Here is an 18,697-nt window from a genome sequence, read left to right as displayed (position 1 = left end):
TCCTCTTAAGAAACAAATAAATCTTCTTTCCTTAACGAGAGCGGGATGGGTAAAGGACAAAGAAATCGGTGAATGGGTTCGTTCTTCTACTCCGGGAGCTAGCTCTTCACAAGCTCCACCCGAAGCTGACGAAGATCCCAAGTTTGACCAATTAATGAGGGATATTGATGAAGCTGAAGAAGAACCTGAACTACCCGAAGAGCAGCCCGAGGAGCAAGCACAACAAACGCATCAAATGCCTCCATATTTTCAATCCTTTATGGAGACATTCGATTTCCGATACGCTACCATGGACTCGCGTTTTTCCTTTATAGAGTCTCATTTATCCACAATGGGAGCTCAACAATTAGAGATTCTTCGGGAGATGCGTGCAAACAATGAATCAACCAACGCTCGTATAAATGAACTCACACACGAGATGGCCGCTATGCGAGCCCGTTTTCCTCCTACCGATCCGGATGCTTGATTTTATGTTTAGCTTTAAAACTTTGAACAAAATGAATATTGTTTCAACATTTTGAATTGTTTGATTTTGTGGATTGTTGGATTTTGGATTTATGAATGGTGTGAACTTATATGTTTGGTGTGTTTAATTCATTTCTGCATTATTTACATTATCATTAGCAATATGACCAATTTTGCCATATCACATTATTTATGAATATTGATTTATGAAACTAATGGCTAACCTCTCTTTTGATTGTGATCTTAGCAGCTTAAGCTTATAATTAATAAATCAATTGGCTAAATGATTTTCAAAACCTTGTTTTACAATGTCTTTTTGATTTAACAAAAAGGGGGAGAAGAATAAGTGTTTAATGTTTTACATGATAAATTTGAAGAAGTGTTAAAGTAAGGGGGAGTAATTTCAAAACTTGATTTCAAAAATCTTAAAATTACTAAAATGTTTTTGTTATATCAAAAAGGGGGAGATTGTTGAAACATTTTAATATTTCGATATAACAAATTAAGTTAAATGGATTTTAAGATTTTCAAATTAAGTTAAAGTAATTTTAAGATTTTCCAAACGATTTTCTAAGTATATTCGATATAACTATTCGAATATCAAAACATTACTCCAAATATTTCAAAAATCATTTTTGATCCTTACTTAAGTGTAAAATTAAGTTTTAATCATAAAACAATTTCAAAATAATCTTACAAAGTATTTCGAACCAATTCAAAGCCAAAAATTCCAGATTGCTCAGAGGGAACCGATTCCCCCCATAGGAGGAACCGATTCCCCCCTGAATGGTTTGGCTCCGAGATTTCCAGAATGCTCGGAGGGAACCGATTCCCCCCCAAGGGGGTACCGATTCCCCCCTGTTCAACGGTCGAAATATTTGAATTTTACACTTAGGGAACCGATTCCCTATGAGAGGGAACCGATTCCCCCCACACTCCAAGCTGTTTTATTAAATGTTTTCACACTAAAACGGCTATAATATCTTCTCTAATTATCCCCAACGTTCAGAAGTGATCCAAGGTGTATTTAAGCAAGCTTAGAAGCCATTGATCAACAACAAGAAACATCAAGCAACTAGAATCAAGAGAGAATCAAAGAGAAAGCATCAAACCTCAAGTTTGAGCATTTCAAGCCCATTTTCATTCAATATTCATTTTGCTTTCAAGAACACTTTTTGTGCTCAGTTGTATTCATCTTTGAGTGTTCTTTTCTTTGTTCTAGAATTGTGCAAACATCTTACCTTGTGAGGTTTTCTTGTAAGTTTGCAAATTTGTAATCTTCTCTTTGAGAAAAGAGTGTTCTCAAGAGTTGGGGTATACTCTTGAGGGAATTGTAAGGTTATCTCTTTGGCCTCAAAAGAAAGAACAAATTAGTGAATTTGTTGGAAAATCCTTAGTGTGGATAGCTAAGGTAGTGGACGTAGACTTTGTTTGAGAAAGTCGAACCACTGTAAATCGCTGTGCAATTACTTTCAATTTTCTGCAAAAGCTTCCACAAAATTTTTATTGCCAATTCACCCCCCTCTTGGCCAATTTCGTCATTCGATTAACTCAACAAACCTCAAATAAGCATCGACAAAGGATATATAATATCGATATCCATTTGAGACCACATGAGGTGGTCCCCATAGATCGACATAAACCAATTAAAACTGTTCAGTATATACTGTTTGAAAAGCAGAAAACGGTAGAGAGTGAGATTTCCCAACTTGGCAAGCAGTGCAAATTTTATTATTAACCAACGATAGATTAACATTACAATCTTTACAAACTTGTTATAACGTATTACAGGAAGGGTGACCTAATCGTCTATGCCATAAATCAAAATCAACTACGCCATGAACAACATTACATTGAGCTGACACATTATTATGAAACAAAGTAGAATTAAACTCATAAAGTCAATCTTTCTTTCGGCCTTCAAGTAACACCGCCTTCGTGTCCTCATCACGCATCACGCATCTACGAGCAAGAAATTCAAGAAACACCTTATTATCACGAGTAAGTTTGGAGACGGAAACCATGTTTTTGGATATACTAGGAACAAGGAGCAAGTCATTTAATCGTAAAGAGTGAGTAGAAGTAACCAAGATAGATTGACCGACCTTAGATATTGATAAACTACTACCATTACCCACAAGGAGCTTACTCGTGCCGATATACTTTTCACCCGGAACAATATTAGCCATATCCGAGGTTACATGATGAGAAGCCCCGGAATCTACAAACCATTTCCCGGATAGGCGAGAGCTCGCAGAACCTCCAATACTAGATTGTTGTCCACATTCAGCCATCATAGTAGAAATAATACCATCCCAAGATCCTTAGTGAACACAACCACACCTATGAGTAGACGCAACCATACACACGGTAGCAAATAGAGAATTGTTCGGTGCCATGGCCTTGTGAGTAGTAGAAATCCCACGAAAGCTTTGGTCAAACCTATACCAACATCGGTCCACTAAGTGGCCAACTTTTCCACACAATTGGCATTGAACTCGGGGTTTAACACGACCACAACCTCCCTAATACGAACCAGAGGAACCCAGATTATGCCCAGGTGCTTTGACCAACCCCGACCCTGAAGAATCATTCATCATCAATTTTGCCATATTAGCACTAATAGAGAAACTGTCAGCTTCCTCAAAACCACGTTGTTAAACCTCTGCATCAATTAGAACTGAAACTACTCCATCTAAAGTGAACGGCTCCCTGTTGGGAGTGATGACAACAACAACAAAAGGACGATATTCAGACTACAATCCATTCAAGATCGTCGCCACTTGTTCATACTCGGACACCGGACTTCCACAAGCCGCAAGAGCATCACACAGCTCTTTAACCTGAGAGATGAAGTTACGCACACTCATCTCCCTTTTTTATATAGCTTTCAACCGATAATGCAGGTTCATTATTGTTGTCGTATAACTGCTTGCAAAGAACTTGGTAACAGTGGACCAAACTTACACGGCGGTGTAATCACCAACCATGTGCGGTAGAATCGAGGGTGATATCGTGGATAACAGCCAAGAGGCAAGCGCACTGTCCTGAGCAACAAACACTTCATAATCTTCATTCTCAACAAATGTCCCATCTTCTAAAACCACCTTCTCCGACATAGGAGTAACCGTACCGATAAGAAACTTCTCGAGTCTATGGCTCCTCACAGCTAGAAGCATTTGTTGTTTCCATAACAAGAAGCTACGATCATCCAAGACTACACTAAGTCTTTTGTTAGTGAACGCCTTTTGAAGACCCGCCGATGAAGTTTCCTTATTAGCCATGGCACGAGGAAGAGACGACGAGAAAACCCAACAAAGAATTAGCTACTGGAATGAAACCCTCCAGACCTCAAGGCTACTGATACCATGTTGAATTTTGATCTTAATAAATGCCACATCTTCTTCATTTCCCAAATACCACATATATATGGTTTTACAATACCTGCTAGAATATTCTTATACTGACAGCAGTTACACCAGACTTGCCTTGCTGGCACATCCTTCCTAACAACCAAATAACAACATATTTTCTATTCATTGCTATTCACTAAATAATTAGCAAAATGTTATTTTTATTATAAAACATTATAATAGGTTATATATATAATACGTCATACAAAACAATGTTATATTAAAAGTATTTCAGTTATAAAAAATATTAAATAATAATTGAAAATCAATATTATAATAATTGAATAAAAATATTATATTATGAAACTATCTTTAATTATATAAAAAATCAATTACACGGAATCTGAATATTTAAGTCATCCCCGCCAACTGCAATTCCACTGAAACTAATGCGGGCGACAAGAAAACGTTAGCTTTAGCTAATCTTCACCTTTAACAATCTAGAAAGGATGGTAGTTAACTACCTTAATTATGATGCTTTGAACCTGATAGATTATATATCAACCACATTATATATCAATTTTTAAATAGAAAATGCAGTGCATTTGTCTTTCATTTGCGTGTAAAGTAAAATTGAGTCAGTGAAATAATACAGAAAGTAAATGGTTTAAAAGTTGACAAAATCCATCGTAAATTGTTTTTATTTTTCAACGGATGGGAGACCATTAACAACACCCTGCAACCCGATCGGTGTTTAAATTATCTTGTTTAGTTTTCAAAGGTTTGTTATTGGGAAGAAAAACCCATTTGCTGACACCATCAGCACAAATAATTTGTCCGGCCCGCCCGTTATGTAAGATGATGCTGGAAGGCAAAGGAATGCTACCAAATGGGCAACCTCTTCCGGCTCTCCAAGTCTCCCCAGCGGTGTTCGAGAGATGACAGCTTCCATGAACTTGCTGCTACTCAGAACCTGCAAACAAACACTGCCATTCAATATCGACGGCATATATATATATATATATATATATATATATATATATATATATATATATATATATATATATATACACACACAACGGCAGATGCAAGTAGGGTTTAAAGTAGATAAATGCTCATTCTCAAATTCTAATTTATTTTGTTAATTATATTGTATCTACTTTAAGATTTTATCTGTGTTTATCCGTAAATAAAAATTTTAATATCTTAATATATATATATATATATTCAATTTCAAAAATATTTCTGTCACCGCATATATATGTATGCTGAATAAATCAAGACATTACTGGTTCGGTAAGTGGGGTTCTAATGAACCATGAAGCAACACAATTGGTCCTGATGTTGTCTTTTGCCCACTCACATGCCAGTTCAATTGTCAATTCGTTCATTGCCCCTCTTCAAACATATTCCTAGTTACAGATACAGGGTTTAACTTCAACTAATATAATATATATATATATATATATATATATATATCAATCTATAATACATGATCTATTTACCTTTAGTTGATCCATGGATAGATCCAGAATTGAGTGAGAATACACCAGCAACAGAAGAAACAAAAACAATGGTTCCAGATCCCGATGCTCTGAGAAGAGGATGAGCAAGTTGGCAGAAGTGGAATGCCGACTCGAAATTGGTACTCAACAGAGCCGACAGTTCTTCACTTGTATATTTCTCCGTTGGTTTTCAAACGTTGGTCCCAACATTATTTATCTGCAAATCTCCAGCTCATGAAAAACTTGTTTCTTGAAGGGGGAAAAAAACGAAATTTAGCTTACAAGGATGTTAAGCTTGGCATTAAACATGGAGGAAACATTGTTCATCAGAGTTTCCTTTTCAGCTGGAGAGGTTGCATTACAGACCGAACCAAAAACTTGTAAACCCTTCATCTTCCACTGTTGCAAGCATTGATTCAGCTGACCTTGGTTGCGGCAGCAGGTGTAAACTGTCGCCCCCAGCGCTCCCAGTTCTTCCACAATAGCCAACCTATAACGCCATTTACCATTGTTGCGGAAACACAAATATTTCTACTGATAAAACAGGCGACAAGGATCTCATCATATCTTTATATATATAGAGAGAGTGAGGGTTAAAAATTCCTTTAGTGCCACCGGTGACAAGAGCAGTTGTTCCTTTGAGAGACCATTGGCCTAAACATGTTGAATCCTTTACCATGAATCGTTGTCTGTCTGTCTGTCTCTGTCAACAGCTTGATGAGCACTACCGAGGATGAGTAGTTGAGTACTATGCTTTACATTTTAATTTTTGCAAAACCATTACGAGGCTCGTTGACTTAACTCTTGATATATCTAACACTACGAAGATTATATATAAGACCAATAAATTTTGGCAAAAATTTAAAAGTTTGTATACATTTCTGTTAACCATTCATGATAGATGATTTATTTAAAATCAAATTTAAAAAATAATGATTTAATTGACAACTTTTTTAATAGTTAAAATAAAATTGACACCATAGTGTAGTGATTATATAGATACATTAATTATACTTTAAATATATGTATTTATTTCCTTTTATGTGCATTGGAGTCAAACCTGCCAAAATAAAATCAAGGTGCATGATTAAATCTATTAACTAACAAATGATCTGTAAACTAATGGCTAAAATTGATAGACACCTTCAATGGTAGTTATCAAGGCCATAATACAAATAATAAATGATTGAAGTTCAATGGGAGGAGAAAACGACCAAAACAGTAGCATCTAAGCTCAGACTCTATCTGTTAGACAACTAAGCATAACTCTCTCAAAGATACTTGATGCCGAGTAAGTTGACTGACAAAATACATATAAAACAGGGGAAACGAGCATCTAAGCTATTATGTTGGCGAATGAAGTCAATGCCGATCATTACGATAATCAGTAGCATCATTGTGAAAATATAATCAGGATATTACTTGTTCCACCTGTGCAACAGTACAGTATTACCCCTTTTGTCCACTTACAACCCAAGTTCTTTGTGAAATTAAAATTTTTCAGAAGATCAACAATAAAAAAAATATATAGAAAACATCTAAATTATATAAGAATTTGAAATTTATTGTTCCATTGATGCTTTCAGTCATCATCGATATTTATGGTTTCTTGCTGAAAGAGTCCACCAAAAGCCTTCCTCATGTAACACCCCCAACTCGTATCCGACCCGGATCCGAGTCCGAGGTGTCGCATTGACTTTTCAAACGTTTTTCTTTACAAATTAACTCAAATTTAACTTCACATTTCAAGAAAATGAATATTTTACATTAATTAAAATCAATTGGTTTTACAAAACATATCAGAGCATATATAATTCAAAACATTAATTACATGCCAACCACTTTCAATAAAACAACATGCATATGTTTCAAAACTCTTCCTGATATGATCTTCGGAAAGAAGAGGCTAACCTGTCTTGCTCCTCTGTGCTCCTTAATCTTCTTGAAACCTATGTGTGAAACATTCACACGCTAAGTCTATGACTTAATGAGGCAAAATAAAACTTATAACGAAACTCTAACTAATTAACAATGCATGAAAATTTCATATCAATGATATCACACAAAATAATATCACATCAACATAGAGTCAATTGTATACATCTACATATCTTATCTTTATTATATTCATTCATATTTATGGGTCATATATTTTTGTACTTAAATGTAACACCCCCAACTCATATCCGACCCGGATACGAGTCCGAGGTATCGCATTGACTTTTCAAACGTTTTTCTTTACAAATTAGCTTTAATTTAACTTCACATTTCAAGAAAATGAATATTTTACATTAATTAAAATCAATTGGTTTTACAAAACATATTAGATCATATATAATTCAAAACATTAATTACATAACATATTTTATATTCTCATATTATCACATAATAGTATTTTTTACATAAATTATATAGCTCATACAAGAACATACCAACACCTATAATCATGCATACATACAAATCATGTCATTTACATATCTATATTCAGGACTTCATGCACTATAATTATATGAAATAGACTTACCGCAAGTCCAATTTTCATATAATCCTATATCAAAATAATATCAAAATAAGATGTACTTACCTGGCCTCACTAGTCAATATCGATCTCTTATCTCTTTCTCGATAACTACTAATTGGTCAACTCGTCCGAACTTTGCTCTCGATCGATCTCTACACGAATACACAATCCAATAATTGTCGGGATTCAAATTACTCTAAAATATTCTTACGAATATAAACTAACCAAATCATTACTTCTTAATCCCAACTTAAGTAGTATCAGTACTACTGTTACAGTACCGATACCCTCATGCTTGTAGTATTGATACCCATTTTCGATTATGTAATTTTCATATCAAGAATGGTGTGGATACCTCCACCTTATTATCAATACCTCATCAACCAGTACCAATACCACCCCTTTATGTATCGATACTTCTTAAAAGATTTCATCCAACAGTATTGATACCCCAAGCTCAATTTCTAATCATCTTTTCTTTAAAGTATCGGTACTGGATGAACAATACCGATACCCCATGCCCAAAGTACACTTCTTTAACCCGAAAATTCATCAAGACTTATCTAACTCCTTACTTTAAACTCCTCTAATTACTTTAAACTCAAATATACTTCCTCAAACCATCTTATATCACTTTAAAACATCTAAACATTCAATATCTTATTAGAATTCTTGAAACTAAAAATCTTGCCAATTATTCAACTTTGTAATTCATCTCATTTAACCTATTTAATCTCTTACTATAACTGATGACAAGTCAAATATGACCTCTGAATTCATTAACAAGCTTTATTTCAACAACTCACTTAAAAACCATTTTTCTTCAATCACCCATAATTTGAAATTCTTTTAGCGTTAAATCACCCTAAGTTTCCCTTAAGCTTTCCTAACATCTCAAGAATAAAACCAACTCAAAAATTACAAGAATTAATCAACTGAAAGCATTCTCAACTTTGAAAATGAACTCACGTTGGAGAGGAGGAAGAAGAAGCTCTTATTCTCCATACTTTTTCTTTTCATTTCTCATTTCCACGTGTTATATCCCTTAAAAAAAGAAAATAAAAAAAATCTTCTCTTAGAAAAGACCATAATATTCTTATTACTTTCTAATTTTACTATTAAATCCAACATCAAAATTTTCCAGTTAAGTCCCTGAACTTTTCAATTTTTTGAAATTGAACACAAAGTTTTCAAAATTTCTATTTTAGTCACTAGCCCTGATTTTGGGATGTTACACCTCACTTCTGTCTTCTGATCTGCCTCTTTTTGCTTGGGGAAAAACGATAATGGAGCTTACTTGACAACAGCTTTGTTGGACGACAACGTTTCAGCCTTTGCTCGTCCCCTGACAGTGGCAACCTGCCCTTCATCAGAAGGCTTTTGAACAGCAGTTGATATCTGGGAACTGAAAATTTCCCAAGAAAACCCAGCGCTAATGTATTTTGCTTTACTCAAGATGCCTTCCATGGATATCCCTGCACCCTATGCTTTCTCCTCAACTTCTTCAGCTCTACTAGCAGCCCTGCTTTGTTTCTCCAAAAGCTTTTTCGCTTCTTCTTTCAGCCTCTTTTCCGCATCGGCCTCATCGCGAGCTTTCTCAACAAATTCTTTTGCCTCTTCTTCAGCGTTAGCCTTTGCATAGGCCTTCCTTCTTCCATCCTCAGGAATAGCACTTAAAAACAAGACGATAAATAATGCAAATCAGGACATGTTTCTTTCCCATGCAAGCTCATATACTCCCTAGCTATATATTTACCTGAAAAGCTCATATACTCCCTTCAATGGCGCTGATGGGCTCGCGAAAACAACAACAACCTATCTCATTTAGCAAACCACCAAGATATATATGTGTAGAGTACAAATGTTTACGTATAAATCACAATTAAATTTACATCTCATATACCTTGTTTTCTGCCACGGATGTGTTGGAGAAAACATCCACCACCAGGGATGCTATCTGAGATTTCGCGACCTGACCATAATTTTTAGTAGATATTGAGCAGTAAGACAATACAAAAACTGTGACCAAAGAAAGATAGTTTTGCAATGAAACATATGAAACTGTATACATTACATTATATCACATACTTTGTAGTCATTTGCACCAATGCTTCCTTCAGCCAACACAACAACATTGTAAGAACTCTCTGCTGTGTAATCTTCTGTCAGGGTTATCTTTAAGAACGTGTAGCTAACGTCGGTTTCGATTACTTTTTGCAATAACTCGAGCAGATTCGGAGGTTGAGATTGAGAGAATAGGTTGTTGAAGAACGATGTGAGGCTGTCAAGCACATTATAAGTCGAAGCAGCGGCTCGGTTACCATCGTAAACTATTGCCACATGGCCAACGCCGGCTAGTTGAGCAGCTTGGATCACTTGTAAGGCATCTGATCTGCATCTTGGAAGCTGGATTCTACACCATTGAGCCGCTTTGATTCTTGGTTGGATATGATCTGTAGTGACAAAAGATTAAGTGTACAGAGAATTAAAGTTCAAGTCTTTGCATGTTTACTGTTGCGAACCTTGTATTCGACTGCAAGACGAGCCAGTTCTTGAGAATCACCAAGCTGCGACACCCCAGCCCGGACAGTGAAACCCTGGCGCAACAACGTTTGTGAAATCCGAATACCAGCCTGTCCGGTTGCTCCCGCAACGAATACGGTGACGGGATCTTTTCTTCTCAGGTTCCCAAATGATAAACCCGTGGAAGGTTTGCTCACAATTGGAACCAAAGTTTTCACATCAGGGACCTTCCCGAAATTGAAACGAAAAGGACTAGAATCGCCTGAATCTTCAGCTTCGTCTTGTTGATCAGGATTGTCTTTATCTTTTGCAAGCTGAAATGGAGACCTTTTGGCGAACACTGTGAACCTGGGGTTGTTAAGTGTTAGCCTTGGCCGAGGCGTGGTGGTTAAGAGAAATGAAATATATAAATTTTATCTGATGAAATAAATTCGACACCAATTGTTGAGTCGCACTTGAGATATTATAGGTTGAAAACAACCACTCGAAGTTGACACGTGCATCACCAGTTTTTTTCGATTTAAGCTTTCACTAAACAGATAAAGCACAAATTATCGAGAGAGGTGGGTAAGGATGGTTACTCTTCTAAATTTTTTTATTTTTTTTTATATATTTTTATATATTTTTTTGTTTTCTGTTGAAAATTTATTTTTATTTCTTTAAAAATTAAAAAATTACGTTTTCCACCTAAAATTTTATATGTTCTCCATCTCTAACATAAAACTTTAAGTTCGTTCATGAGATAAAACATAGGCCACTGCATTTACGACATTAAGAAAAGATAAAAAAATGGATGATAAAAAAAATAAGAAACCATTGATGTATGCCTGTTTGGGGAAAATTTAGAGATGATATAAAATTAATTAAGGAAAGGAAGATATTTTTATAATGACTGGCATTTATGATTTTGTTTTAATCTTTTACATTTTGATATCAAATTGTTAAAATAAAGGATTAAAATGTTTTTTTTAATAAATCAACATATAAATTTTATTTGGTCTGTGTATTTTTAAGTTTTTTAATTTAGTGTTGAAAATATAAAAAAATCATATCAAAGTTATTTCCATATGTAGTTAATTTTATCAAGAATTATATAATAAATAAGTACGTAAAGTATATCATCTTTTTATTTAAATATCTAACATATTTTTTTTTCAAAATACGTATATAAAGTTATATTTCGGTCAAAATAGGTAATTAAAGTATTTTTTGATTAAAATAAGTACTTAAATTATTTATTTTTTCAACTAAATACCTAAAATATTATTTAATTAATCTCACATATCAACTTTTAAGAACTTCAATGAAAAAGTTTAGATAACTACTTTTGAAATAAAATACTTTAATACTGATTTTGTCCAAAAAGATAATTTCAAATATTTATTTTGGTCAATAAATACTTAAATAACAAAATATTTACATTAAGTAATTATATATGATATAAACCTTGTATTAATTACTGTAAAAATATTTATATTTCTTTAATTAAATTTATGAAAGTAACAAAACCAAAAGTATATATGTAAAAGTTCTTTATTTGATCATAAGCGCCGGTACTGAGTTTGAGCGTCTTTATAGACAAAGCGCGTGCCCACAGAAACATTAAAAGAAAAAAAGAAATAAAAACAACACTGAGCGAGCTCTTGAGTTGCGCCACGTGTGCACACTCCTTATAAACGGATGCAAACCTATTTATATTGCACTCTTTTAATCTCCTTTTCTCATCCGTCCCTCTACCCAGTCCCCCTTTCTGTTAATCTCCGATTCACCAAAGTCCAAACCCTAGCTTCCCTTTCTCTAATTTCACCCCGTTGATCGATTTTTCAACCCCTCACTTCCCATGATTCTTTTCTCTTTCTCCTAAAAGATTTTACCAGAAATAAGAGAGAGAATCCAATAATTTATTTCTTTGTTAGAAAAAAGAAGAATCCGAGCTAGATAGACGATTCGGCAAAAAATGACGTCGTCAACGACGAGCTCGGTTTACATCAACGTCATCGAAGACGTCATGAACAAGGTTCGCGATGAGTTTATCAACAACGGTGGACCAGGCGAAAGTGTCCTCAATGAACTCCAAGGAGTAAAAAGCCTTCTACATTTGCGATTTATTTGATTTATTTATTTTTAAAATTCTAGGGTTAGATTCGTTGTTTTAGAAATTAGTAGGCTCGGGACTCGTTATGTGGATAGATTTGATCTGATTGAAAACGTTAGGGTTTGTTAATAATCTTTTCTGAAGGAAACTGATCTAGTTGAATTGATTGTGTTGGATATTGGGTTTTAGCTTTGGGAGATGAAGATGATGCAAGCGGGAGCAATCGTTGGTCCAATAGAGAGATCTTCAGGTCAGAAGCAACCTGCTCCCGGCGGCCCAATTACTCCGGTGCACGATCTCAATGTTCCTTACGAGGGGACTGAGGAGTACGAAACTCCTACAGCTGATATGCTTTTTCCTCCGGTAACGGGCTCTATCTTGACTGCTTTTATGAGTTTTAGTTGCGGTGATAATTTTATGTTGTGATTTTCTTATAAGGATTTTTTAATTACGTAGACTCCTTTACAAACACCTCTGCCTACACCACTGCCTACTCCACTGCCGGGAAGTGCAGATGGTTCTATGTATAACATACCTACTGGAGGTAGTGATTATCCCACACCTTTGAATGATAGAGGAACTAATGCTGATGTAAAAGGTGGAAGGCCAAGCACTTATATGGTATGAAATGCTCTTTAACCGCCACTTTCCTTTAGGAAACCTTGTGCTATGGTAATTTTCTACTTGCCACTAAAGAAAAAAGTAGCTGTTTGGCTTGTTTTAGATTTATAACTGATATTTTCTTTTTGTTTTTCTTTCCACAGCAATCTCCTTCTCCTTGGTCAAATCAAAGGACCTCACTAAGTGTTGATGTTAGTGTTGGTTAGTATGACGTTTACCAGCAATCAGTTTGAATGCACATGGGTTGTTAACAACAAATTCTATTTTCTTGTAGCTTACGTGGAAGGACGGGATGAGGCGGACAGAGGAACCTCAGATCAACCCCTGACACAGGTAACTCCTGTTTTGAGTAACTTTACAACTGCATAATGACATTTGAATAATCTGGAAACTACGTCCCTCAACAATCCTTGTTCCCATGTTGAAACGTATTGGTGATTAATTTTAATACTGGAGGAAATACCAGGACTTCTTTATGATGCCTCCTGGAAAGAGAAAACGTGAGGATTTTTCTACACGGTATAATAATGGTGGTGGATATATACCACAGCAAGATGGAGCTGGAGATTCTACATCTGAAATTGCAAAGACAGAGGTTAGTTCTGTAGTTTATTTACAAATCTATGTTCATTTTTCACTGTTATATCTGTATGTTATATCTGGTGAAAATAGTAATATTGAAACGAGAATTGTAAGATTAATCTGATTCATTTGTACTGCTCATTGTTCTTCTGTGCGGTGGCTTTACGATCTTTTGGTCTAATACTGGTTCTTTGGTATTTGACTAGTATCTTTTATCTAAACGGAGAATGACAGAGTGATAATTTGATAACCAATGCTTGACACAGATCAAGATCTTCCTGGAAGTTCTGTTTCTGGATGGTATTGGGGTTATGACTATTCTGTTTAGGTACATGTTTTCCATTATCACTTAACAGTCATTAAATGTTTTCTGAACAGTAAAGAACGTTCTCAAAGATTGAATGGATGAGTTCTTTAGTGTCTTTTGGTTGACCCAGAACGCTCTCAAACGTGGGTATGGGATGGGTCTCTGAGATATTGTAATAAGATGTAGTGGCATTTCTCCACTTGTAATGATTTCCTGACCTTTTAGTCTAAATTGTCTTATCCATTATTGCTAGATATGCTTCAGACAATTTATTACATTTTGTCTCCACATTCTGTTCTCGTTTGATTACCTTTATCTTATTAAAAATGGAAAAGCCAACTTAGTTCTGGCTCCGAGCTGTAAAATGAATATTTATAAGGTAATTTTATCATTCTAATTGAGGTCATTATGATAAGATGAGGTTGGTTTCCTTTGCTTATAATGATCCTGCTGCATGTTAGCCTAATTTATTTCCTTCATTATTGTTGGATCTGGTTGAGGCACACTGTCCTTTTTTCTATTCTTTTTTTTTTTGATCCCTCATTCTTTTATTTTTTTTCCTTACATTCTCTCTTCATAAAAAATGCAAAAGCAAATGTAGTTCAAGCTCTGAGCTATAATTTGGTAAATATTTATGATGAGAATTTGTTATTCCAGAAGGGTACTTTTATACCAAACCGTTGTTGGAATGTGTGAGTTTGGATTTGTTGTGCACCTTTCTTAATAATGTAGTTCTAAGCTTTCAGGGAAACAAGGCTTGTAATTTCTTGGGTAGACATGACTCAGCAACCAATGCAAAAAGCAAGATCTTAGCACACTTAGCTACATCATCATCAAAGATTCCGCAACTAGATGGACCAATTCCTGATCCGTTTGATGATATGCTTTCTACTCCCATTGTAAGTATCATATGCTTTCTTAGGTCAATTCCTAATCTTGTCGTGCATTCTGCAACTTAGTGTTACTTTTACGTGTATGGTTTGGAATGGACATTTTCTCTTCGTTTCTTATATATGTATATTAGTGGAGAATTCACTAACTTACAGCTCTCGCCTTTCTATTTTCTTCTCTTACCTTGAAGATTTACAATTATCAAGGAGTTGTCAATGAAGATTACAACGTAGCGAACACACCGGCTCCAAACGGTAAACTGAGAATGGATGGGCTGCTTGTGCTTCTTTTGGCTGTACCTCACCCTTCCAACCCCTTCTCTCTCTCATCTAGACACCTTGTGTATTGGATGACCAGCTTTCCTTGTTTCCTTGACAGACCTTCAGGCTGCCACTCCTGCTCCTGTTGCCCAAAATGATACAGTTGATGATGATGATGATGAACCTTTGAATGAAGATGACGATGACGATGATTTGGATGATGTAGACCAGGAGGAGCTGAATACACAGCATCTAGTTTTGGCTCAATTCGACAAGGTGCATTTTAGCTTTTGTTGCTGCATCCATCATCCCATCATCTTTGTATTTATACAAGTTATGGCAGTCTCATTTGTCTTCTATGCAGACGATGAATAAACAAAGATGTTATATATTTTTATTTTTAGGTGACTCGTACCAAGAGCAGATGGAAATGCACACTGAAGGATGGCATCATGCATATAAACAATAAGGACATCCTCTTTAACAAGGTGTGCTTCGTATATGTGACATGTTATTACACTTTGATGCTTTCTGGTTTTTGGTCACTGTTCCTAAATCCAACCTTTTTCTTTTTTCTCTTTTTGCAGGCAACAGGGGAATTTGACTTCTGATTTTGTTAGCGAAATTCCTTTCACCATTATATCGTAGCAGTTACTTTTAAAGAGCAAGTCAAAGGGTGTTTCGTAAATTTTTCTTTAATTAATATCAAAGTGAGAGGTTAATGGTGGAATGACATGTGGTTCTTTATATTTAATGCCTTCCTTTGGTTGGATGGTTGGCATATTGTACATACAACGTAGAGCCTTTTCAGCCTAAGAATGTTAGTATATGAGATGCATGATGCATCATCAAGTTCTAAAAATATTTCTGCAATGAAACCCCCAATTTCGCTTATCCTATAATGCTTCTTGCTTTTGGCTGATAAAAAATACAGATGATGCTTGTAGTGGTGGTAGGGCATGGAGATTACATTGATTGAAACAATCACAGATTGTTTATTTGTTTGGGGTGGTGGCATTTACCGAAAGCTGAAACACCATAGAAGTGCAGGGCATAATCTGCTTGCATGTTATTGCTAAGCAACAACATAGGAAAATGGAGATGGTTAAAACTCCAATCAAGTGAAAAATCAATAATGATCTCACTGTGATGGAAAACAAATCTGATGATAATATTTCTTACAAATAAAAAAAGGCAACAGCAAATCACTCATCACAGTATTTGACTATGAAGAAAGATCCCCATCCATCAAGACATTATCATTTAAGACAAAACTAGCAAAATCAAGCTTTAAAGTTTGGGAGAAAAACACAAATGTACATATATATGGTGTATAAATGCAAAACAAAAACATCACTGTGCATCATTGACAAGAACACATCTGTTTTGAAACAAAGCAAACAAGGCGGAAACCTCCACATGTGCCGCCCCAGCTGGTTCTTTCCAGGCAAATACCGTTGGGACTGGTATTGCAGCAGCTTTCCTGTGGCTATCATCGATTGGAAACATGAAATCATCGGTCTGTGGGAATAGATTGGGTGAAGCGAGCGGTGTCAGCAAGGGAATTGGAGTCGCAGCAGAAGCAGCGGCAGCGGCTTTAGCAGTCCCAAAATTAGCTTCAACCTGATCAAGCTGGAGTGATGCAGGCGCATGCATCTGTAGCCTGGTGGGCGGCTTCCCTTCTTTGCTCTTTTCCATTCCTATAACTTGTTTCTTACACTCCTCCATAGTTGATACTTTCCACAGAGTTTGAGAGAATGGCAACTTGGAGAGAAACAATGAAAAAGGAGAAGATATGGGATTGACTGAGTGAATCAATGGCCTTAACTTGGGAACCGGGAAACATGGGCTCGTTTTTATAGGGTAATCTCAGGAACATGCAGTTACGAACTGATGGGCAACGGTCACTTACTCATAATTATTTATTTATGGGTCGGATTATTTATTTTAGCGGCTAATATTTTTTTTTCCCATAAAAAAAGGATTGGTCCTGGTCAAATCTGACACTCGATCGTCGTCCCCATAGGAAAGGTGAAAAATACTAGTTTTCCCTTCTGACCGCAACAAACAAACAAGTAGCTTTCGTTCCTAAACTGAAACCACAGTTAAAATGAAAATCGGATACAGCTAATAGTAGAGTTAAACAACTTTTTTAATTTATGTATTGGTATTAAACAAAGATGAATTACATTAACAAATTTGCTGTGGAAATGTTAGCTAATTTAAATTCAAAAGTCGTTTCATTCCAAAGCCAAATTGTTTTATAGAAGATCCTTTGTCACTTTGGGAATAGAAAACTCGTTGTTCGTGTAATTTTTTTATAGGCCAAATCAGATAATTAGTGAGATTCAAATATGGATTCTCATTTAGTTACTAATGAATACTCAACCAAGTAAATCAATTTATGTTAATTATTTATTTAACTTTATCTTTTATAAGTCAAATGGGTCGTCGGTGAGATTTGAATCTTATTCTCGTGCTAATGAATTCTCAATTAACAGAATCAACTCATGTTGGTGATCATAAATTTTGTGCCTTAATTTTTGACAAACACAGAAAACATTACTTTAAGATGATTTATTGATGGGGTATTTATCATTAAGTTAAATGTACAAGAGGTTTCTAAATTGTGATATTTGTTTTAAATTGATCCTTAAACTTTAAAATATTATATATTAATCCTTAAATTATTATTCTCATTCTAAATTTGTCCATAAATTTTAAAACATTTTGTATCAATTCTCAAACTATTATTATCATTCTATTTTGATTACTTCATTAACTATATTAGTTTTTGAATGTCTTGAAAATTGAACATATGACCTATAAAAATTACTTTTTTTTAAAGTCTTGAGATTTTTATTAAAAGTTTCCATGCTCAACTCATGGGACCTTAAAAACGTATTAGTTTTTTTTATAACTAATAGAGTCAATGACATGTTAATGAAAGATTAACATGGAATGATACTGATACTTTAAGGATTAATATAAAATATTCTAAAATTTAAGGACTAATTTAAAATAAGATCATAATTTAAGAATTAATATAAAATGTTTTAAAATTTATAAACCATTATGAAATGGAGGTCATAGTTTGAGGGTATATTAGCTCATACCATTGCCAGTGCTCAAACCTAGTGTTATAGTATCAGAACGATTATTGGTAAAGAAATAAATACGATCGAAAAAGAAAAAACAAAGAAAATCAAGATTTACGTGGAAAACCCAATAGGAAAAAACCACATATAGAGGAGAAGATTTTCATTAATATGAAGGAAAAAAATATAAGAGGATTTTGGTGAAAGATAAAAAAACTTGATTTCTAACCTTTTACCCTTAGTATCTATTTATAGGGATAAATACTTGATTACAAAGGAGAACTAAATAAAGTAGAAATCTACTTTAATAAAGTTATCTACTTTTAATCAAACTAGGATTATTACTTTTCCAAATTTAAATATGAATTAATTTATAGCACTTTGAATTCGAGTCAAACTCTAACAAATCTCCACCTTGATGTGAATTCTGAAAGTGCGAAGGTTTCGAGACAATACATCCAAATTCAATGAGGCAC

The 18,697-nt window shown here is 34.8% G+C and overlaps 2 protein-coding genes and 2 pseudogenes across 3 annotated transcripts; 1 reads left to right on the top strand and 3 right to left on the bottom strand.

The window, feature by feature from the left end:
• Positions 1 to 4,593: 4,593 nt before the first annotated feature.
• LOC120148416 lies at positions 4,594 to 6,027 on the bottom strand (annotated as a pseudogene).
• LOC120148417 lies at positions 4,860 to 17,027 on the bottom strand. The gene is made up of 2 exons (XM_039161544.1): positions 16,441 to 17,027; positions 4,860 to 4,890 (listed from the first exon to the last, which is right to left on the bottom strand). The coding sequence occupies exon 1, from the start codon at positions 16,849 to 16,851 to the stop codon at positions 16,477 to 16,479; it is 375 nt and encodes a 124-aa protein (XP_039017475.1). The 5' UTR covers positions 16,852 to 17,027; the 3' UTR covers positions 4,860 to 4,890; positions 16,441 to 16,476.
• LOC120148357 lies at positions 9,086 to 10,759 on the bottom strand (annotated as a pseudogene).
• On the top strand, positions 12,086 to 15,832 carry LOC120148415 (transcription initiation factor IIA large subunit-like). 2 transcript variants are annotated; one of them, XM_039161541.1, is made up of 11 exons: positions 12,086 to 12,447; positions 12,652 to 12,825; positions 12,919 to 13,083; positions 13,227 to 13,284; positions 13,358 to 13,416; positions 13,550 to 13,678; positions 14,719 to 14,871; positions 15,054 to 15,117; positions 15,242 to 15,399; positions 15,528 to 15,611; positions 15,711 to 15,832. In XM_039161541.1, exons 1-11 carry the CDS (start codon positions 12,325 to 12,327, stop codon positions 15,732 to 15,734), a joined length of 1,191 nt encoding a protein of 396 aa, XP_039017472.1. In that variant the 5' UTR covers positions 12,086 to 12,324; the 3' UTR covers positions 15,735 to 15,832. The 2 variants fall into 2 exon arrangements, with proteins under 2 accessions (XP_039017472.1, XP_039017473.1); XM_039161542.1 differs by having other exon boundaries at positions 15,488 to 15,611.
• Positions 17,028 to 18,697: the final 1,670 nt, after the last annotated feature.

This window comes from Hibiscus syriacus, unplaced genomic scaffold, assembly GCF_006381635.1.
Source record: "Hibiscus syriacus cultivar Baekdansim isolate YM2019G1 unplaced genomic scaffold, ASM638163v2 tig00110956_pilon, whole genome shotgun sequence".
Taxonomy (NCBI): Eukaryota; Viridiplantae; Streptophyta; class Magnoliopsida; order Malvales; family Malvaceae; genus Hibiscus; species Hibiscus syriacus.
Note: the sequence above shows the minus strand (reverse complement) of the source record. Positions and strands in the feature narration are given on the sequence as shown.